Genomic DNA, 23,195 nt, shown 5'->3' with positions numbered 1-23,195 from the left:
CCGCCAATGTCAGAGTAGTCAAGTAGGTTTTTTTGTTTTTCCCTGAATAGGAGTTACATTTCATTGAATTCTTTTTCTGCACTGATTGGGATGATCATATGCTTTTTTATCATTTACTCTGTTAAAGTGGTGAATTACATTAATCGGTTTTCTGGATGTTAAACCAACCTTGCATTTCTGGAATTACCTCAATTTGGGTTCTTCTGTGTAAGGAATGAGAAATCCATTACCATGATGTTGTAGACACTGGTGGACTTCAGGAATGCCCAGGCATATTTGCCTGTCGGGGATCCAGGCTGGATGTTGTGATCTGTGGGAAGCCATCAGGAGGGCAATGTGAAGCACAGAGAGGGCGAAGTTTGAGGAAGAGACCCTGCAGGGCTTTGGCGTTCTGGCCTCTCATCCAGGCTGGCCTCTGGCCCTGTGTAGCCCCTCCACTGGCTGCTCATGTATGGGCCGACTCTGGGCTGCTATAAACCCTGATGAGGGAAGTGGGAAAAACTTTATCTTTGCCTCCTGGGACTGTCGTGAGGGTTGAATTAGCTGAACGTGTGACGCTCTTAGCCCGCTGGCTAGCCCAGGGAATATGCTCGGTAAGTGTCAGCCACTGTCATTACCAGCATCATCACCCTCATCATCATCACTGTCACCGTCATCATCATCTTCATCTGTCGTGTCGTCACCGTCAGTGTTACGAATAATCTTGGTGTAAATGGAAGCCCTCCTGTATGATTTACGAGCCACAGTTCTTCCCTTACGTTCCTGGGCAGCCGTTTTTAGGGTGTTGAGGAGACTGAGCAGAGGAGATGACTTTGGCTTTTCAGCATCTCTGATGCATCTGAGCTGTGAGAAGCACTGACCAGAGTGTTTATTTTTTATTTTGGGAAGAAAAGATCCATGTGCTTCCTTTACTCTGTGCTGCTGCCGGCGCTGCCAGAAAAAAGCTGCCCCCCGCCCCCCCACCCCCACCCCAAACACGCCATCCGGGGAAAGAAGCTTCGAGTTGAGTTCACCTCCACATCCTTTCCCATTCCACTTTTCACATGAATAACACGTCAAGCTTGTATGCCGGACTCTGCGGTCCAGGATTGAGAAATTCATGTGAAGGTGCATTTATACCCAGTGGCGCCATCTCAAGCCAGGCTATTGAGAAAGGTAAATGGCTTTGAGGAGGAGGAGTTGATTAAGGGTACACCTACCAGCCAGAGGGAGGTGAAGGCTGCTCTCTCCAAAGATGTGAATGGGGGCGCGATGACCATGTTCTCTCTTTTTTTTTTTAAAGTAAAATATTGGTACATTTATTTATTTGTTTTGAAAGGGAACGCTATTTATTTATTTATTTTTGGCTGTGTTGGGTCTTTGTTTCTGTGCGAGGGCTTTCTCTAGTTGCGGCGAGCGGGGGCCACTCTTCATCGCGGCCTCTCTTGTTGCGGAGCACGGGCTCTAGGCATGTGGGCTTCAGTAGTTGTGGCGCACGGGCTTAGTTGCTCCATGGCATGTGGGATCCTCCCAGACCAGGGCTCAAACCCGTGTCCCCTGCATCGGCAGGCAGATTCTCAACCGCTGCGCCACCAGGAAAGCCCAAGTAAAGACATTTTTAAAGCCAGATGCCATCTGTCATCATCATCCTTCGTGAAGGAGATGATGCCTCTGGTCTTTCTCGTCTCTGCTTTCACCCCCTCCCCCCCGCCACACACACACCAAAAAGGGGCAGCTTCGAAAGGTCACATAATCAGAATAAGGCGTAGCCTTTTACATTGAATACTTTTGGGCTTATTTAAGAAAAATTCACTGCATTGTTCTCATTTTTCTATCACCCAAGAATCGGGGAACCTCAGCCTCAGAACTGTCAGATTCAGATGCTTGCCACCCTGCTCAGCAGTGAATAAATCAACCACAAAATAACCACTATTAAATTGTTTTCCACATTCCTCCCTGCATATGTTTCCTATTGCTGCTGTAACAAATTACAAACTTAGGGGTTTAAAACAACACAAATTTATAATCTTACAGTTCTGGATGTCAGAAGTCTACTAAAGTCAAGGTTTCGGCAGGGCTGTGTTCCTTCTGGAGGCTCTGGGGGAGAGTCCTTTCCTTGCCTTTTCCAGTTTCTAGAGGCTGCCAATACTCCTTGGCTTGTGGCCCCTTCCTTGCTTCCATGGTCACTTCTCTGGCTGACTCGGAGACTCCTGTTGTCGCTTGTGGAACTTTGTGATTACATTGGACCCACCTGGATAACCCAGGATTAGCACCCCCATGTCAAGATCTTTAACCTAATCACATCTGCACTGGCCCCCTTTGCTGTGTAAGGGAGCAACCTCACAGGTTCCAGGATTTGGACGTGAACGTCTCTGTGGGCCATTTTTCTATCTACCACACTTCCCCCTCCCTCCCACTTCCTTGTCCAATAATTTGTATAGTTGAGTCTTTTAATTTGCATTTAAATGTGGGATCCTTAAGGCTGGGGGCTGGGCAGCCATTGTCGTGGTCCAAGCTCTGCTGTGTCATTTGGGGCCACGTGTGTAAACCCTCGGAGGCTCCCTTTCCCTTCATCTGTGAAATCATGGGTCTTTAAGCCTCATTTCATAGTTAAATTTGAATTGTCTCTTTTCTTGTATGAGATTTTCACAACTGCTTTTCTCTGCCTGCTTCAGAGATGGAAGGGCCACTACTTAAAGGTTTTTGCGTATATGCCTTACAAATTCACATGGACCTGAATATTTACAGTGGACTTGTCCATTTTATTTTATTTATATTGTTTTTGACGTGTTTATTTTTTCCGCACCTGTAATAGAATAGGCATGCTAGCAAGGATGCTGTTAAGAACGATGATAAATGCATATACGGTTCCTAAAGGCTTTGAAAGGGGTTGTGCTGGGCTGGGAGAGGCTGGCATATGTTCTGAGCTTTCTTTATCTCATGCTGTTATTTCTTGTTAAAGATTCACCATAAAATGCTAAATAAACTTAATAACTACTAATAACCATTTATGTCAGTTGACATTTAAATTTTATGAGTTTGGGTGAAACTCAAACTCAAATATAGGAAACAAAACTCAAATATAGGAAAATACCTGTGAAAATAGAATTTTCTATGTATATATGGTTACTGATGTTTTATTTTATTTTTGTAACATCTTTATTGGAGTATAGTTGCTTTACAATGGTGTGTTAGTTTCTGCTGTATAAGAAAGTGAATCAACTATACATAAACATATATCCCCATATCTCCTCCCTCTTGCGTCTCCCTCCCACCCTCCGTATCCCACCCCTCTAGGTGGACACAAAGCACCTTTGTGAACATGTGATAGTCTGCTAAGTCTTCGTGGCAGTAAAAACAAAATACCCTCAAACACAGTAAGAGCTTTTACAATTTACTAAGTGTTCACTGCAGGCAACACATTGCATCAAATTAACAGATCCATTTCTTTTTTTTTAATTTGGCTGCGCCGGGTCTTGGTTGCAGCATGCGGGATCTTAGTTGCAGCATGCGGGATCTAGTTCCCTGACCAGGGATCGAACCCGGGCCCCCTGCATTGTGAGTGCAGAGTCTTAACCACTGGACCACCGGGGAAGTCCCAGCATTGTTTTCTTTTTTTTTTTTTTAAATTTTATTCATTTTTATTTATTTATTTATTGACTGTGTTGGGTCTTCGTTGCTGCGTGTGGGCTTTCTCTAGTTGCGGCGAGCGGGGGCTACTCTCCATTGGGGTGCGCGGGCTTCTCATTGCGGTGGCTTCTCTTGTTGTGGAGCGTGGGCTCTGGGCATGTGGGCTTCAGTAGTTGTGGCTCGCAGGCTCAGTAGTTGTGGCTCGCAGGCTCTAGAGCGCAGGCTCAGTATTTGTGGCACGTGGGCTTAGTTGCTCTGCGGCATGTTGGATCTTCCCAGACCAGGGATCAAACCCATGTCCCCTGCATTGGCAGGCGGATTCTTAGCCACTGTGCCAGCAGGGAAGTCCCACCAGCATTGTTTTCTTTAAGACACAAAGTACACACACCATCCTATGAGGTAGATATCAGTCTCCTTATTATACAGATGGGGAAGCTGAAGATGCGGAGGATAGGGCATTTGCTGGAGGTCACCCAGGTCTACATGAGGAGAGGTGGGACCCTGCCCATCCTGTCTGCTTCCAGAGACCACAAATGTAGCTTGATTATGGAGCTGGCGACAGGAAGTGTGCTGTGTTGCTGGGTATTTTTGCAGAAGGGGTTTGAAAGAGCCAACGCATGCTTGGACTTGGCTCTCTGGAAGACGTGACACTGGTGGGAAGACCCCTTTGGCAGGGGAGGAATAAGGAGTGACACACAGGTGTGGCTTCTTTCTTTCAAGGAGAAGCAGTGACAGGGACCAGGAGTGTGTGGTTGGAAGGAGGGCCAGGCGGTCAGTCAGATGATGGAGGCCCCCCATGCTTGTTGGAGAAGTTTGCACATGATGTGACCAGGGAGAACTCCAGAAATGGACACAGTAATGGTGCCCGTAAAGGACAGCCTAGTCCAACAGGGTGTTCAGGATGGATGGATGAGAGTTTGATCCTGATTGGTGAAAGGTTTACGATGAATTTTGCCTCAAGTCTGACATCTTTTTAGGGAGAATCCACTGGGAAGGAAAAACATCACTGTATTTATGGGCTAATTGAATATTTGGGAATCATAAGCAGTGTGATAGTTGCCTTTATCTCCATGCTTGAGCAAAAGTATGGCCTGAATTTAATGGAATGACTTTTACATGCTTAGCTAGGAGGAACAGAACTGCTTTTTTTTTTTTTTTAATTATTTATTAATTTATTATTTATTTATTTTTGGCTGCGCCGGGTCTTAGTTGCAGCATGTGGGATCTTTGTTGCGGCATGCAGACTTCTTAGTTGCGGCATGCAAACTCTTCGTTGCGGCATGTGGGATCTAGTTCCCCGACCAGGGATCGAACCCCGGCCCCCTGCAGTGGGAGCACGGAGTCTTACCCCCTGGACCACCAGGGAAGTCCCAGGGATTTCAGACACTTGTTGCATATTGTCAGTTTGAAGGATTGCTTCCTAATATTAGACATATTTTTTGCCCATTTGATTGCTTAGTAGCAGCATTGGCTATATGGTAATTTAAAGAATCAGTTTGGTTTTCAAAAAATATTCAGTCCATGTGCCATTGATTTACAGATAGGAAAAAGTCATCTAATGAAAAAAGTCTGTTAATGGAAATATAAGATAGTATATGAAGTGATAATTGAAATGTTGTTGACAAGAGCTTTAGTTTTCTTTCTATTATAAACATTATTCCACCATAAAAAGAAATGAGGTTCTGATACATGGTACGAAGTGCATACACCTTGAAAACATTATGCTAAGTGGAAGAAGCAGACACAAAAGGATAATAATGTATGATTAATGGGGTGGCTGGAGTAGTCCAATTCATAGAGACAGAAAGTGAGTTACAGGTTATCAGGGGCTGGCGGAGGGAGTGATAGGGAGTGATTGCTTAATGGTTATGGGGTTTCTGTTTGGAGTGATGAAAAAGTTCTGGAAATTGATGGTGGTGATGGGAGAGCAACATTGTGAATGTAACTAACGTCACTGAATTGTACACTTGAAAATAGTTAAAAAGGCAAATTTCACATCATATGTATTTTACCACAGTAAACCACTTGTGGTTTTCTGGCGTTATGAGTAGTTATGAATTTCTTCTTCTTAAACTGAGGACCCTTGAAAAAAAAGCCTCCTTTTGTGGGTATCAGAGAGGATGATCCAGGCAAAGACTGAATATTTCAATCTTAAAAACGGGCAGAAACAATCCAGCATAGTTACCTTTACTAATATCTTCTTACCTCTTTTTCCTCTGAACAGCTTTTTATAACTATGATGCCAGGGGAGCGGATGAACTTTCTTTACAAATAGGAGACACCGTGCACATCCTGGAAACGTATGAAGGTGCGTATTTATTTTGGTGTCTTTCCGTTTGTAGTTTTGTGCAGTTAGTACATTTTTCAGTGCATAATGGGCAAAGCATTACCCTGTTAGGAAAGCGTGTATGGTTCGTTTTCTTGCACGATAGATGCCGTATCGGGAAAGGGCAGTGGTGAGGTTATCTGTTATTTAAATCTTTTTTTTTTTTTTTAATTTAAGGTGAACTTAAAACTAAATTCCTAAACTTTTAACTTCTCAAGTTTTCTGTTGAAATAGTTGTTTTATTGTTAAGAAAAAAACCCCCATTGTTTCCTTTTTTGCAAATGTATGTCCATCTTGACTGTTAATAACTGACCACTTGAAAAAAGTTTTTAAAATACATTTAAGATATTTTAGTGTTAGGCTCATTGTTTTGAGGTGTTTTATGTGAATGGTGAGACTTTTTATACTCTCACGTAGACTTGTTAACAACTTCCTGAGAGGAACCAAAATTGTCATTTCTTATTTCCTTTTTAAAAAATCTATGACCCCGTTTTCTGGGGGGTGAGCAGAGATTGTTACAGCTTTGTGGGATGTGGTCCAGTAAAGCAATTGTTGTAATTATCCAATAAATATACTGAGGGTGACAGTGGTTTCCTGATGTCCTTGGTTTTTCAGACAATTGGTTTTCATATTTAGGGTTTTGCAAATCATTGAAACGGGACACCTTTCGTTTTATGCTGTGGTTTATCGTTGCACAGAAGAGGAGCAATGACGGGCTTGAGTTTTAGACTCCTCACGTGTGTGAGAGGAATGTTGGTGGCTTTGTTTCCTGTTCACAGGGGTGACTTCCATACAACATAGGAAGAAAGAGAACAGATTAAAATTGATAATTCCAACAGCAAAATGGCTTTCAGATTGGGTTTAGCCAGACCCTTCCAAGTAGGAGGTTGGGCGACGGGGAGAGGAAATTGCAGACATCCTATAGTAATCACAAATTGATCTTCAGACTCGGTCTTCGGAATCCTGTCTGCACGCAAGTGACGCAGTGTTCAGCTTCTGTGAACCAGGCAAGCTGCAGCTTGCTCGCGTGTTCCTGGAGAAGCACAAACTCATTAAAATACCCATGTCCACGTCCATGTCCCTCACTTCCCCATCCGACTCATGCTGGCTTGGAATTCCATTCCATTTGCACCTTTTACCCTAAGAAATGTCCTATTGGGGGGAAAAAAAAATCAGCTTTCATGGCATATGCCTGGAAGCAGATGTAATACTGCAAAAACAGAACCGGTCTTTATGTGAATGAGTAGCTGCAATGGGCACGTTCTGCCTGATCTCAGTTTTTACAGTTGACAGTTGGATTGCCTTATCTGCTCCCAGTATATATATGGCCAGTGCTGAGAGGAAACAGAGGAATTAACAAGAGGTTAAGAATCAAACCTCTCATCTCGGACACTTTTCCGATCTGAAGGAAGAGTGCTCTTACATCTTTTTTTATTTCTGCCCCTGGTCAGTTGCATTTGAAATCCTGGTTAATAAACACTGGACAATGACGTCATTCCTGAATAGATAACAATTTCCTGTGCAGCCTGGGGTAGCAGGGGCTGCGACTTCTTGTTTTTTGCTTTGTAAGAAGAATGCACTCTTTATTTTTTTTTTTTTTTTTTTTTGGCTGTGTTGGGTCTTTGGTTCGTGCGAGGGCTTTCTCTAGTTGCGGCAAGTGGGGGCCACTCTTCATCGCGGTGCGGGGACCGCTCTTCATCGCGGTGCGCGGGCCTTTCACTATCGCGGCCCCTCCCGTTGCGGGGCACAGGCTCCAGACGCGCAGGCTCAGTAGTTGTGGCTCACGGGCCCAGCTGCTCCGTGGCATGTGGGATCTTCCCAGACCAGGGCTCGAACCCGTGTCCCCTGCATTAGCAGGCAGATTCTCAACCACTGCGCCACCAGGGAAGCCCGAATGCACTCTTTAAACAGGGGAATCCTTAGGTGAGTCGATGATCCCTGTACATTTAACTAAAAAAAAAAAAAAAAAAATGGCTGGCAGGCATTTGACTTTTTGGCCAGCATCGTGATAAAGGAGTCTTCAGTGAGCACTTAGTTTCCGGGCTCATCAATCTTCTAAGTCCTGATAAAAATATTCCAGTCTTTGTAAAGACCCTGTAACATAAAACAACTTCCCCTTCTTTAACTGCTGTCTTTTTTTGGTTTTAGTCAGAATCCAGTCAGAGAAATGCATTTGGGGAAGTAGTTTTGATTTTGGGAAACTTGTTGACTTTATTGTCATCAAATAACAATGGAATAATTGTTTTTCTGCTCTTTCCTCTTGTTCTATTTAAATTTTATGGATTATATTAGAATTTGGCCTTCTATTCTTCTTTTCTCCTCACCCCTTCCACTTTTCCCCTAAGAAAATTTATTTATGTTTGTCAAATTTAACTTTTCTTTTCTATGTGATCCTGTTCAGGGTAGGATATTACTGGGATTGCTGTAGAGAATATAATTTCTAGATGATCATTCTTTATATTAAGGTTGAAAGAACACATTTACCTGCAAGTTATGGTTAATTTTTCTGTCTCAGGCTCATGGAGGCTTGGAGCACAGAACAAAGAAAAGAACTTTTCCGGTCACCAGGGAGGTGGATTGAGCTTTGAGGGGTCATTCGGGGTATGCCTCTGCCTTTAAGCAGTGTCCAGGGTCAACCAGACAGGAGAGTTGAGCCCAGGTCACCGATGTTGATTAAGTGACTCTCCAGCCAAGGAGGTGCCAATCCTATCACCTGCTCATTTCCAGAAGGATCTCCACGGGCTGGATGCTGTGCCTGTATGAGAGGAGATTGCACCCAGATTAGGAAGGCATTCTTTTGATGAAACCACAACACTGGAATTTATTTATTCAGATTTTTCAAAGTGATAATGATCTATTTTCTTCCAAAATGCACCTTAATTCCTTTTCCTGCCACCAGCATCTGTCAACTGAAGGTCTTGAGAGGACTGCCTCTGGGTTTTCTCGGGCGACTGTAACAAAGTACCGTACAGTGGGGAGTTTAAACAACAGAAATGTGTTCCCTCACAGTTCTGGAGGCTATAAGTCCAAGATCAAGGTGTTGGCAGGGTTGGTTGCTTCTCAGGGCTGAGAGGGACAAGCGGTTCCACGGGTCTCCCCAAGCTTCTGGTGGTTTGCTGACATCACTGGCCTTCCTTGCCTTGTAGATGCAACGCCCTAGTTTCTGCCTTTATGATCACGTGGCGTCCTCCCTGTGCTTGACTTTGACTGTCTATTCCTCCTTTTTATAAGGACACCATATTGGATTAGGTCCACTGTAATGACCTCATCTTAACTTGATTATCTGCCAAGACCCTATTTCTAGATAGGGGTACACCCACAGGTAGAGGGAGTTAGGACTTCAGCATCTGTTTGGGGTGGGCGGAACACAGTTCAACCCACAACAAACTGGGAAAAGTAGTCATGTTGATAAGGCTGTCATTTCACAGAAGACCACCAGGCCCTCCCGTGCAGCCTCCACCCCGCAGGCATCCTTTGCACCTTGTCCCAGGTGACTGGCCACCTGGCCCCAGCCCAGTGGAAGAGCACCGCAGCTGTGCCTCTCATCCTGTGTTGCTTCCAGAACCTCCATCCTCTGGGCTGGGTCTGCGCCCCGCCCACACCCCCGCCCCGGGTGCCTGCAAAATATTGTACCCAGGACAGCTACAGAACGCCCAGTGTGCACGCAGATGCTGTCCGTTAGGACATGGTTTGGTCAGATCCGGCCTTTGGCTGTACTGTTGTTCAGTACTCAGAGCAGGACACAATACACCTGACACAGGTGACTGTGTTGTCCATCTTCAGGCAGGTACTTGTGAGTTGGGAGGACCCAGGACCTTAGTGATCTGGTTTCCTCCTGTCCCACCTGAGCCCCAGCCTTTTATTTTTTAATATTTATAATTTATTTACTTATTTGGTTGCGCTGGCTCCTTAGTTGCGGCGTGTGAACTCTTAGTTGCGGCATGCGAACTCTTAGTTGCGGCATGCGTGTGGGATCTAGTTCCCTGCATTGGGAGCATGGAGTCTTATCCGCTGCGACAGCAGGGAAGTCCCCCCAGCCTTTTTCTCATGCGTGTCCTAGCTTTGCTGCTGGTGGCTTCTCAGATGCTTGGTGAGTGCCCCTCTGCACCTGTGCTCTGCCGGGCCTCCCTCCTCCTTCCTCCATCTGACTAACCATCCTTGAAGACTCTGCCTGAGCACACCTCTCTGGGCAGAAGCTCCTTTCCGGCTCCCTTGCGCCTGCTTTGTTCTGCCTGGTCCCTCCTCAGTTGGTTCCAGCCCTGGACTTGAGCGTGTGTGCTCCTGTCCTGTTGGGAATGCTCCAGTGTACCCACTGACTTGGCTGCCATTTTCCTGGGCTGGACGGGGCCCTCCCTGAGTTTCGGGACTACGTCTGACCTATACTTGCCGTTGGGTGGGTGTCTCTTGGGTGGGGGGTGTCTCTTGTTTGGAGCAGGTGGGTTGAGCCCTGCCTGGGAGGAGCGAATCAGCCTGTTAATTCAGTGAGCCATTCGCATCTTCCTGCGCCTAGCTGCGTTCCCTGCGGCCCGCCCCCCCAAAGCAGCAGCCACTCATCACCCTTCTGTGTCCCCCCACTTCCCTGCATGAAGCCTTTGCAGGGATGTCCTCTCTCCTTCACGCTCAAATCTCTGCCCTTGTTGGTGGTTTGAGCCCTGCTTGTCGTAGGGGAATCTTCCGGTGTGTGAGCCCTTGGAGGGCAGAAATTGGGTCTAATCTATTGATATTTCTACATTTGCTCTGTCTAGCGTGGCCTCTGGCACATAGTCTGGGGGCTCAGTTGGTGGAAAGCATAACAGATGCAGAAATTCTTGGGAAGGGAAACCCTAGGTCTTCTTTTTGCTTAGGAAGGCCATTAAAAAAGAAACCACCGTCTATTATCATAAAGTAAAATAAAAGAAAAAGACTCCTTATCTTTTTTATCCCGGTAGCTCAACTCTTTCTCCTCTCCCTTCTCCTGGAAAACCCTTCTGCTGTGTTTGAAGTGAATTTTTCTCATGGCCTGTACCGGTTGGTATGCATATATATATATATATATTTTTTTTTTTTTAATAGATCTTTATTGGAGTATAATTGCTTCACAATACCGTGTTAGTTTCTGTTGCACAGCAAAGCGAATCAGCCGTATGCATACACATGTCCCCGTATCCCCTCCCTCTTGAGCCTCCCTCCCACCCTCCCTATCCCACCCCTCTAGGTCATGTATATAAATGTGGTTGTAGCTCTCATTCTGTTTCCTTTTTTTAAAAAATTTATTTATTTATTTTTGGCTGCGTTGGGTCTTCGTTGCTGCACGCGGGCTTTCTCTAGTTATGGCGAGTGGGGGCTACTCTTTGTTGCGGTACGCGTGCTTCTCGTTGCAGTGGCTTCTCTTGTGGAGCACAGGCTCTAGGTGCACGGGCTTCAGTAGTTGTGGCACGTGGGCTCAGTAGTAGTGGCTCGTGGGCTCTAGAGAGCAGGCTCAGCAGTTGTGGCGCACAGGCTTAGTTGCTCCACGGCATGTGAGATCCTCCTGGACCAGAGCTCGAACCCGTGTCCCCTGCATTGGCAGGCGGATTCTTAACCGCTGCGCCACCAGGGAAGACCCTCATTCTGTTTCTTACCTTTTCACTCAGCGCTGTGCTCTAAGACGCAGTCCTGTGGTGTGTATGTATTTAGTCCGTGGCCCTCACTGCTCTGGGTGCACCTGCATGTTTTACTAACCACCCCCCAGTTAGGGCACTCGTTCTGCCCCCCTAGATCACGCTGCCATGGGTCTCCTGCGTCTGCCCCGCTGCGTGTGGATGGGTATGTGGGATGTCTTTGGGGCGCGTGGCTGCTCGCGGGGTGTCGGGGTATATACCCTGGATAAGTAGGGTCACGCTCACACTGGTTGTGAGGTCTCCACTCCCAACCTCAGTGCCAGGGGCTGCCTGAATCCTGCAACCTTTGAGATTTCCCTCCCTATAATAACCGTGCAGTAACATTATGTTTTAAATTTTCATTTATCTGATTATTAGTGTGAGCATCTCTTCATTCATGTGTAAGTCTTTTAGGTTCCTTCTTCTATACATTGTTTATAAACATTGCTTATTTTTGACTTGGTTTCTGTCTTCTTCTTGTCACTTTGAAGGATTCCCTTAGATGTTCTAGGACATTCATCCCATGTCAGTTTCAGAAAAGGAAGGGCAAAGTAATACTGAAAATACGGGAAGGATAAAATAACAGGATAGCGGACAGTCCTTTACATTGAATACAGCCTTTTGAACAACTTACTACATTGACCTTCCATCTTTTTCCATTTCACTGTCTGTGAGCACTCTCCTAGGTGGACGCTGATTCTGGCCTTGGCAGGTAGATACCACCAAAGGAGACAGTGCATGGCTCTCAGGAGGTAATCCTCCAAATGTGCAGCAAAATCTAGACATTTTGTGTCTGCGGTGCCCCCTAATCAATCTGTGTAGTTCCCTTGTCAGGAAATGAAATGGGTTCATTGGTTGTATCTAGGTCTTAGCAAATCCTTTGCAAGGCTCCTAGCAATTTCCAGCTTCTTTTCTGAATGCTCGGAAAGCATCTGTTCATAATCCCTGGAGGATCTTAACCCCATCACTTTCTGGTTCCTCTCCACCTCTGGTTGTTAAATTATTGCTCTGTTAGAGGTGTGTGGTCATTGGTGCAATATAGGCCTGTTTTCAGTTTCTGGGCAGCTTCGTTCATGTATCCCAGGTTTCCGAGGTTTGACTATTTTATACTGTATAAAAACCCAATACTTGGTTGTTCTCTGGGAGTTGACTTGACTGGCACTTTCCAAGTATCTCCGTCCTTTTGCTCCTGGGGGGCTGAGTTGGAATTTGTCTGAGCTTCTGATTTCCTTTTCTGGAGTGAGGTGGCCTAAAGCAGCTTCAGAGTGTTTGGGATAAGGGAAGATCCACCGACGTCCTGCCGCGGCGGAGTTGTTGGGAGGTGGGTGACCGGCCGTGGACCCCTGGGCACTGGCAGGGCGATTTCTGCCCTCAGTTGAAGCAGAGGGGACAAGGGTGTGGTCAGGTCCAGGCCGGCACTGAATGTCTCTTCCATTTGGCATTTAATTCCTGCCAGCAGTGCTAGCACGTCTGTCTTCTGCCCTGTTTGCTTGTCCTCCCCACGTGAGGGAATGGGAACTTGAATGTAGGCCAGACCCCAAGGGGGTAGGCGGACCCGTATTCCTGGGCCCGGTGCTTCCTGTTGGGGGTCCAGTCTTTGCCACAGAAGCACTTTGTGCGATCGTGGCTGCTCCAGGGCAAAGCCCCCCTCCATCCCTTAGAGGGAGGAAGTCGGCTCTCAATAGCATTTCTGTTTTGCGGCAGCTCTTGATGATCTGAGGATGCTGGTACGTGTACTTGGCAGTGACCCCGCTCCATCCAGCGGAGGAACAGATACGAAAACGCACACTCCAGGAGGCTGCCTCGGGCCAAATGGTCAAAAGGACCACTCCTGCTCCTGGGACTGTGCTTCTTCAGTTCTCATTGGCACCTTCAAGGCCACGTGCGGCAGATAGAGGTGAAAGAGCTGGAGGTCTGTGTGTGAAGGCCCCTGGCCAGGCTTCGAGCACGGTTTTGAGATGCTGTTTAGGAAACCCCATAGCATCTCTCCAAAGCCCTAGGATTACTGAGTTCTGTTACAGGCTGACTTCCCTGGTTCTGCAAACAGTGAGTTCTCGACAACGGGAAGGTGCTGTTAGGACGCTGTGATGTCTCCTTGTACTAACTTTCACTTTTGTGTTTGTTTAGGGTGGTACAGAGGCTACACCTTAAGGAAAAAGTCTAAGAAGGTAAGTCCTTCTTGTTATTAAACACAGTGCATGTCCCTTCGTAAATCACAACAGGCGAGGAAATAAAAATTCTGTCTCGTGGTGCCTAAGGGTTGTCCTTATATATCTCTTTCTCTGAATTAAAAAAATACATGGGTTGAAATGTGGGCTACCCTGAATTGTTTTCTTTAAAAAATTTTTTTAATTAAAAAAATTTTTATTTTGTTAATTGTAGTATAATTGATTATCAATGTTGTGTTAGTTTCAGGTGTACAGCAAAGTGATTCAGTTATACATATACATATATCCATTTTTTTTTCAGATTCTTCTCCCATACAGATTATTACAAAATATTGAGTAGAGTTCCCTGTGCTATACAGTAGGTCCTTGTTAGTTATCTATTTTATATATAGTAGTGTGTATATGTTAACCCCAAACTTCTAATTTATCACTTCCCTTCCCGAATTGTTTTCTTCTGAACAACATATGTACGTAGAAATTGCAATTTCATTTCTATGAGTGAATGGCTGGGCTGTGGGGTGATGTTGACCTGTTGTCATGAGAGGTGGACTCTTCTTTTCCTGGTAGAATTCTTCATCCTGTTTAAGCACAGGATGTGTAAGAGAATGATCTGGGTATAATGACTTAAGAAAAAAAGTACTGCTCATGATTTTCAATCTTGCATTATCCTTGATGGTAAATTAGCAGATTTGCAGAGCTCATGCTTGCTTTTTCCCCTCTTGCTTATAACTATTTTTATGCTACTTACGTCGCTGGCAAAAGAAAGAGGTTCTGCCTTCCAGGGCAGTTTGCATGCGTGGTTGTTTGAATTTCTGAAGCTAAGATGTGCAATTACATTGCGGTGGACAGTCCCGTACACAGTTCTGTTGTGGCTTTTCCATTCTCGGCTTCATAAAATCTAATGATGGCTCTTCCATTTCATTCTATGATTCTGAAGTACTGTCCGTTCTAAGCTGTGGTTTGGCTGTCCACGTTACCTTATGAAATCTAATTATACTTGACAGATGGTTCATTTTACTTCTCTTTCTTAGCTTGGCCTCTCATTATCTACTTATTGGGCTGGGCTCCTCTTGTGGTCCTGAGCCTATAGCTAAGGCTGCTGAAGTCCAGCTGTTCAAGCACAGGGCCTTCTTGATCTGCTTTCCCCAGACGCCCTGCTAGCAGCCTGTGCCAGACAGGTGGGAGCTGTCCATCCTCTGGTCTCAGTCACGTCGGAGGCATGCAGGCTGAGCTTCACGGCAGCCTTTCTCTGGCATAGTCTGTCCTAATGTGAGAGGTGCTATTAGGGATACCTGGTGAGCCACATCTGCAAATGGGAGCCGGGACCTCCCACCCCTGCCCTGCCGAGCTCAGACTGGGCTATGAGTCTCTCTACACATCCAGTGACCTGGAGCCTTGAGCTTTGAGCAAGGTAGATTCCAACCAGGCGGCTGGTGGAATAGATTTCTCCAGGGCAAGTTCTATTTTCACCTTGATTATCTCTTCCATCATTTGGGATTAGCAGATGCAAACTATTACATATAAGATGGATAAACTACAAGGTCCTATTGTATAACACAGGGAACTATATTCAATATCCTATGATAAACCATCATGGAAAAGAATATGAAAAAGAATATGTGTGTGTGTGTGTGTGTGTGTGTATGTATATATATATATATTTAACTGAGTCACTTTGCTATACAGCAGAAATTAACACAACATTGTAAATCAACTATACTTCAATTAAAAAAAAAAAGAATGTATTCCTACAGATGAAAACCTGAGGTTCATGGGAGAAAGCCACAATTGAGGACTTTATTAATAAAGAGATTAGGATCATGGACCATCCCCCCTCCCCAGTGACAAAGCTGCAACTTCATGTGCTAGGCGCATCCCAGGGAAGCTGTTCACTTTTCTTTGATGTTTGGTAGTTGGTGTCTGGTACCACCTTCCCAGTCGGGGATCTCTCCCAACTCCCCATGCCTGTGTGAGCCCTAATCCTTCCTACCCTGCACCACAGGGCGCTGACTTTACAGCTCATAGAGCTGGGTCGGGGCATATTTATTTTTCCACCTAAAATCTTCATTAGCAGATGAGGAAATTGAAGCCTTAAAAAGGTCGTGATTTTGCATCAGCACCCCTGCCCCAGGCAGTAGCAGAGAAGGGACTTGGCTCCTAGTAAATGACTCTGTGTTCTGGAAGCATCCTTTTATCGGTATTCACAAATGAGCAATAGATCTGGGCTGGTCCTGACCGCCCCAGCTGGAGAAGTTGCTCATTTCAGGCTTCCCTGGTGGCGCAGTGGTTGAGAATCCGTCTGCCAATGCAGGGGACACGGGTTCGAGCCCTGGTCTGGGAAGATTCCACATGCCGCGGAGCAACTAAGCCCGTGCGCCACAACTACTAAGCCTGTGCTCTAGAGCCCGTGAGTCACAACTACTGAGCCCTCGTGCCACAACTACTGAAGCCCACGTGCCTAGAGCCCATGCTCCGCAGGAAGAGAAGCCACTGCAATGGGAAGCCTGCGCACTGCTACGAAGAGTAGCCCCCGCTCGCCGCAACTAGAGAAAGCCCACGTGCAGCAACGAAGACCCAATGCAGCCAAAAATAAAATGAATTAAAAAAAAAAAAAAAGTCGCTTATTTCAAGCCTCCAGATGTGTCCAGCCTCATTTCTTTCACTGTCCCTTCTGTGGCTCCATGATTCTCGAGAGCAGGTTTACCGAGACTGAGGGACATCTCTGTCCATGGACACGGGCAGGGGGCGAGACTGGCTTATTTGTATGTGTGTCCATCCCGTCGTCCCTCCCCGCCCCGTGCTCACCTGTTGACGTCAGTTGTGCACCTGGAGACCGTCCTGGGATCTGGAGGTGTCCTAGCATCAGGCCCCCGCAATCCTCTTTGGTGCTCAGCCTCTGTCTTTCTGCCTGACTCCTTCCCTCTCTGTCATAATTCTTCTTTACATGAAATGCAGCCACTTCCCTGGCAGGCAGGAGGAGTCTGAACCAGTGGTGCCCATGCCCCCTTCTCAAGCAGGATTAGTAGGGTGGTTTCTGGATCTCCTGTGGAAATCCTTTGGGGCCAGATGCCAGGGAAACCTAGTCGGAAGCTCCTGTTCCCACAGCAGGTGCCCGAAGCCACCAGGGCCACTGATTGGCTTTTTTGCTGCATGCATGACATCTCACGTGGGAAGCCGCAACCTGTTTGCGTTGCTTCGTTGCAAGATCCCAGGGCCTGGTGCCCCATTGCTTGCCCTCCAGGAAGGGAGGTAGTGTCCTTGCTCAGGAAGCAGGACCAAAACTCTTGGTAAAGCTCCTGGCACTTCACGCATGGCGCCTGACACTGACCGTCCTCTTGAGGAACTGTCTCCCTCGGAACTGTCTGTTGGGCCCCTGTGTGCTGTACACTTGGGGGTGCCGAGCACTGTCTTCGTGTAACCTGGTGTGCTCCCCCTAGGAGTCTGGCAGGTTGGGCGAAATGCACCCAGTTTCTCTGTTTTATCTGATGGCCCCTCTGGAGATTGTTGAGAAAGACTCCTTGGGTCAGGTAAGCAGTCAGTGCATATGTGATGATCAACAGTATAAACTAACTTTTGATGACAATTTTAGTATTTCGAAAGGAAGAACTGTCAGAAGCCATTGTCAGAAATTGTTTTTAGGCATCATTTGGCTGTGGATCTGCCTGTGTTGAGGTCAGCAGTAAAAACGAGGTGTGACCCATGGAGAAGACACAGCAAAGTCCCTGTGGGATTTTTTTCTTCACAAACAGATTGCGTCTGTTTTCTTCTAAGACATCTGCAGCCTCTTTGAAACACAAGCGGACTGAGTTGCCATCTTTTACACCTCTTTGTTTTCTGTGCTATGTTGTGTATGAGACTTAGCATTAGGCTTGCAGATTTAATAGTGATCCAGCCAGCCCCACCTCCATTTTGGGGGGGCAGTCGTTTGATTTGCAATCAGTACTCATATTAATAATAAAACCTACTGTCTTTTTTCCTCCCAAAGGGTATATTTCCTGCTTCATATATTCATCTTAAAGAAGCCATAGTTGAAGGAAAAGGGTGAGTCTGGTCTTGATATTTAAATGAAGTCATGCAGTGATTGTTATTTGGCCTGAGGCTCTTTGCAGGGCGGTGTTGGGGGTTGGACAATGAGTGCCATTGGTCCTGATGTGACAGGAGTTTGGGGAGAGAAGGGAAACTTCTGCTCTAGGGCTGTCCATAACATGGCTTTGAGCCTTTACACAGTCTTAAGTTAAGTCAGCGTCGGAACTGCAGTCAACCTCCTTGAACCTGATGTGGATTTGGAAAGCTTCCTAGTTCTTCCTCTGTGAGCCACCCTATTAGGCAAAGGCTGCACGGTCCCCCAGCTCTGAATCCATTTTTCCGGAAGACTTTGCAGGCTGTGACACAAATGGAGTTGAGGGTGAAGCAACAGTTGTTAAATTGGGGCGTGTGTGAATTTACATGTTGCCTAATGCTGATGTATGTTTCCTAGAGGTCATAAAACTGATGTATAAGATCTTTAAAAGGACATTTGTAGAACAGAAACCCATTAGGCAGGAACGGCAAATGAATAGCCAGGTGTGAACTTGGAGGAAGGAACATTAAGATGGTTTCCTTTTTTGTCTCTGCTACATCTTCACACTCAGTTAAATATGTAAATGATAAAATGACTAATCATATGATTACTGCATAATGACATCTCTGCGGCTGATTACAAAATTGCCTTTCCAAGCAGCGTACTTTTAACATACAAAAAAGACTAGGTCGAGCTCTGTAGTTCCATGATGCATGATTAAAATGAAGAAAATAATTTAGAGGCATAAATGTGATGACCTGTAATAGGGTCCTTTTTTCTACAGATAAAATGTTTTGTATGTACAGTTTCAAAGGGAAGTAAAAAGAGGAAAGTTGTGAAACTTTCATCCTCCTGTGGAAATAGTTGAATAAAGTGTGCTTTTCATGTATTTTACATCAGTCTGTATCAGGATCAGTCTGGACATCAGACTGTACAGGAATTATTTTTTTAAAAAGCACTTTGATGTATACAAATGAGTGTATGTAAAATGTAATTATGAAGCATAATAGTGAAGGGCACAAGGGATTGTGTGGATTCTTGGTAAGTGGAGTCACCCCCTGACAGCCAGATGGACAGACAGACAGACACTTTTGTTCCTGTCACTGCGTTAGTGTCACATGCCCCAGTGTGAGCAAACGAATGGGGCACCGGTGAAACCAGCCGTCTAGAAAGTTCTCTGCCGATGCTCCAGGGCTCCTGGGATTGCTGTTACCGATACCTGCCCTAACCCTCCCTCAGCTGCTCCCACCCAAACCTGCCTGCTTCCCGCCTCCCTCCTGACAAAGAACCTCCTGCCTTCAGACTTGACCGGTGGTCTCACTCCGTACTTGCCTCCGGATGCCGTGGGCATCACCTTCCCTTTCTTCTCCTGGTCCTTCCTCCTTTCCAGTGCCGGCCACTCTTCATCCTGCCCCTGCCTGTCTCCTTGCTGTCCAAGTTCATCATCCTGTCTCTCCTGCAGGCTCTCTCTCCTCTCTGTACACCGGCCTTCCTTCACGCTCAGACACCCCAGATCGTGGCTATGTTGCAGCTGCCACCGATCCTGTACCTTTAGCCTCGTGACCAAGGCAATTCCCGTTTGTCCCCTCCCCCGACACCGACGTGGTTACCACACCTCCTAATCCCCGACGCCAGTGTCTTCTTAGCCCTCCTCTCTGGAGCTTGTCTGTCGCATCTGACACTGGTGGGCGTCTGCTGCACTCCGCTCCTGTGGGTTCTGAGGCTTCCCTGCCCTGCTTCACCCCTGCCTGCCCCTCTCAGGACGCCCTCCTTACCTTCTCCTGGTTCTTTGTTGCCCTCTCTGTGGGGAACACTTGGATGGGAACCTCTGACCCTGACTTGTCCCAGGACATCTGCTTCAGTCATGCACAGCCAAGGAGCTCATATGAATCACCACCTGTGACAGGCGCTGTTGGGTTTGTTTACTGCTGGCCCCCAGCAGGTAACCGGCTGGTTACAGAGGTAACAGCACAGCTGCATCAAATACCTTAGAGCCAGCTGGCACTTAGTCCAAGGGACAGATCAGGCCAGTTCAGGAAAGAAGGTGAGAAGGATCCAGAGCCGAGCCCAGGGTCCACCGTGTGCAGTGAGGCCCTCTCCCCACGGGGAAAGCGGGGTCTCGTTGAGTTCCAGGTGTCCCCTAGCCAGTGGGAAGAGCCCGGTGGACCCAGCGTGAAACTCGGGCTCTGTGACATGAATGCAGCCCAAGTGCTGGCGAGTGTGCTCGCGCTGTGAGTGGAGAAGCTCTCCCTGGAGGCTTTGCAAGGATGACATCACAGAGTCATGTGACGTCAACCACATTTTCATCAACATCCCTACTGGGGAACTCGGTGACAGAGGTGGTAGGGCTGTTGTAACCGTCACGTCCTGTAATGGACCCTGATGATGGCCCATCAAAGGGTAATTCCCAACAGCGCTTTTGTGTGGGGTGGTCCCGCGGGCAGCCCTCCCAGGACGTCTGGTCCCTGCTACTCCCGCTGGTGCACGTGGCCAGACCTCTCTGGAGGGACTGGCCCTCTCTCAGGAACTCCAGTGTTTCTTCCTTGGGGAGCACCCCGCCATCAGTGAGTCATCGCAGCCCTGAACCCCGACTGTGAGCTGCAGTCAGGGTCCTGCCCATGGGTCTGGGCTCCAGGCAGTTGAAGATAGGTAGGTGGGACCTGTTTCAATGCCCCCTGGACACTTCATGTTGATGGGAGTCTTGTCTGCTCAGGACCTGTAGGCCCAGGTGGTCTAACTTCACAAGCCACCAAATTCAGTCTCTGACCCGGTCCCAAATGTCAATATTATGAGTCCTACTTAGCGCAATGCCCGACGCAGAGCACGTGACCAGAAAACAATGGTTGATTTAATAAAAACCAGTGCACAAATATTGATAGATCATGAGTCAAGAATAAGTCAAGGGTTAACCTTCTGGGGTGGAGAGAAAAGGGAAAGAGGATAATCAGAATTTGGGGATCAGGGCACCCGTGGACACTTGAAAGCTGTAACCTCGCTCATATTTCGCAAGGATAACCGCTTCATGTATATTATCATATAATGAGTTTTAGGCCTGATGGAAATGTAAAAAATCGTCTTATCCCAAACCTGCATTTTAATGCCACACAGACTGGTGGTAATTTATGGCATCTATAAAATAGATGGGTACACATATGATGAATATACTTTCCACTTCTCAGACGTTGATGTTCTGATGGGATGTTACTTGCCTCCTTCATGTTACCTTGACATATGAGGTAGATGGCTTACACGGAAGATGATGTACCAGCATTCTCAGACTCTGTACAGAAATTACTTGTCATTCTTAGAGATGTATGTATTCCTTTGTGGGCACAGTCTTATTTGTATACTGTCTCTCCATTTGCTTAAATATTGCACACTATGGCCTAGATTTGGAACTTACAAGGTACCCCTGGTTTAACGAAGCCATGACCGTCTCTGTCCTTTCCTCCATCCTTCCCAGGCAACATGAAACAGTCATCCCAGGTGACCTCCCGCTCATACAGGAAGTCACCACAACACTGAGAGAGTGGTCCACCATCTGGAGGCAGCTCTACGTGGTGAGAAAATGGGATTTTGAATCGGAGCTTAGCAATAGAGAATGGTCTTTTTGGACCCTGCTGAACCAACAGGATAGCTTTCCTTTTTCCGGGAACCTCAAAAGCAGAGCTTGTGGGAGCGGGTCATACTTAGCAGCCTGGCCCAGTATTCTGGCCACCCTCAGGGACCACGTGCCCTTCCACCTGCTTTGTGTTGGGGTGTAGCCGTGCTCACTGCAGGGAAGTGGCTGTCAAGGAAGGGGCCATGGGTTTCACCTTTCTTTGTGTTGGAAAGGGAAATGGGCTGCTTGCAGGCTTTGGAAGACAGGCTGAGGCAACCTGCGCTGGGGTTCCCTCAAAGTTTGTATGTCAGTATGAAAGCGAAAATCTGCTTTTCAACTGTCGTAGGTGCTTCTTTATGGATGCAGTAGAGAGGGATGACTATCTTTGCCATTGTTTGCATGTAGATAATGCCTCTTATCATTTGAGAAAAATGACATAGTCTTCTAGACCTAAGCGTGTCTTTTGCAGAGGGAGGGAAATAGTTTACTTTCTGGCTTCGTGTGCGATGTCCAGTTCTCCTGATGACAGAAGAAGCCTTATTAATGCGGCAAGTTTGGAGCCCTGACATCTTCCATTTCGTATTCCCCGGGGCATTTCTTTGCACATACATTCATATTTGCAGAAGAATACCTTTTGTTAAGCCTGTATTTCTCTTCAGAGTCTTGATTTCTCATCTGCTAATGTTGTCAGCACAAAGCCTGGACTCTGGAGGGAAGGCCATGCTTCCATTTCTCGGGAACAGAAAACTTCCCAGTGTCCCACAGCTGCTCTCCAGGCAGCCTTGTTGCTTTTGATTATACAGTGGTTTCCTATAAATGCACAGTAATAAGCAGTTGCAGTAATTGTTCATCAAATGTTCTCAAAAACCTAAAAGCGTAAAGTTAGCCGTGAATGTTTTGTGTAAATCTGAGCAATTTTGGAGTCGGTGTTTCATGTTAGCAATTTTTAAACAAAAATGCAGCAGCAAAACAAACAGGAGTTGATACTGACAAATACGTTAGTGGACACGGTTTTAGCCGTGCGACCCCGGGACAGGCATTCCTATCACCTTGGTTTCCTTTTAAAAAATTTACATTTGCCTCTTAGGGATTTACATTGCTAGATTTGTGCAAAGCTAAACAACAGTGCTTATTTTATATATATTATATATATATATAGCTCATAAATATTTTTTTTCCGCTCTGCTCTGTGGCTGTAGACAAGTTAGGAAAATATTAAGGATTTTAGATATTTGGTAATGCTTTATAAAACTGGACAAGGAGAATTAATAAGATGGAAACAAACTTAATTTTAGAATAAACCATTGATTTTGATTATTTAGTTTTCATTTAAGAAATTCAGATTATGGGAGTTCCTTGGTCGTCCAGTGGTTGGTTAGGACTCAGTGCTTTCACTGCCGTGGGCCCGGGTTTGATCCCTGGTTGGGGAACTAAGATTCTGCAAGCCTTGTGGCGTGGTCAAAAAAAAAAAAAAATAGAAAGAAATTAAGATTAGGATGATACTAAGGAAAAAAGCTCATGGGATGGAAGATAATCTGTTAGGGCATGATAGGATGGATAAGTGGTGGGGATCTTAGAAATTCCTAGAAAGGATGTCAAATATAGAAATAGTGGGGGTGAGAGATGCAGCTATGTAGAGGAGAAGTTATTCTAAAATGTAGCAATGACCACATTTTAATTTTTTATAGGCACCATGCCATGTAGAATTTTATCAAGTTAGGTTTCACCTAGATTTTTTTTCATGGAAATAACCACAGGATTCTTTTTCCTTTGGGTAATTCCTCATTTTCTTGATGAATTGTACTCTTTGTGG

General features: G+C 46.2%; 1 protein-coding gene and 1 non-coding gene across 3 annotated transcripts in view; one reads left to right on the top strand and one right to left on the bottom strand.

Annotated features, from left to right (window-relative positions):
• Nucleotides 1-23,195, top strand: part of DOCK1 (dedicator of cytokinesis 1) — a 530,116-nt gene that overhangs the window by 45,927 nt on the left and 460,994 nt on the right. For both annotated transcript variants that reach the window (XM_036828289.1, XM_036828290.1), the window contains exons 2-5: nucleotides 5,834-5,917; nucleotides 13,681-13,721; nucleotides 17,707-17,762; nucleotides 21,245-21,341. In XM_036828289.1, coding sequence (XP_036684184.1) covers nucleotides 5,834-5,917; nucleotides 13,681-13,721; nucleotides 17,707-17,762; nucleotides 21,245-21,341 — 278 coding nt within the window. The remainder of the gene's footprint in view (nucleotides 1-5,833; nucleotides 5,918-13,680; nucleotides 13,722-17,706; nucleotides 17,763-21,244; nucleotides 21,342-23,195) is intronic.
• On the bottom strand, nucleotides 3,501-3,573 carry TRNAV-CAC. Its single transcript has one exon. It is a non-coding gene; the product is annotated as a tRNA-Val (tRNA).

Source organism: Balaenoptera musculus, chromosome 16, assembly GCF_009873245.2.
Source record: "Balaenoptera musculus isolate JJ_BM4_2016_0621 chromosome 16, mBalMus1.pri.v3, whole genome shotgun sequence".
In the NCBI taxonomy this organism is placed as follows: Eukaryota; Metazoa; Chordata; class Mammalia; order Artiodactyla; family Balaenopteridae; genus Balaenoptera; species Balaenoptera musculus.
This window is presented reverse-complemented; position numbering and strand designations above follow the sequence as displayed.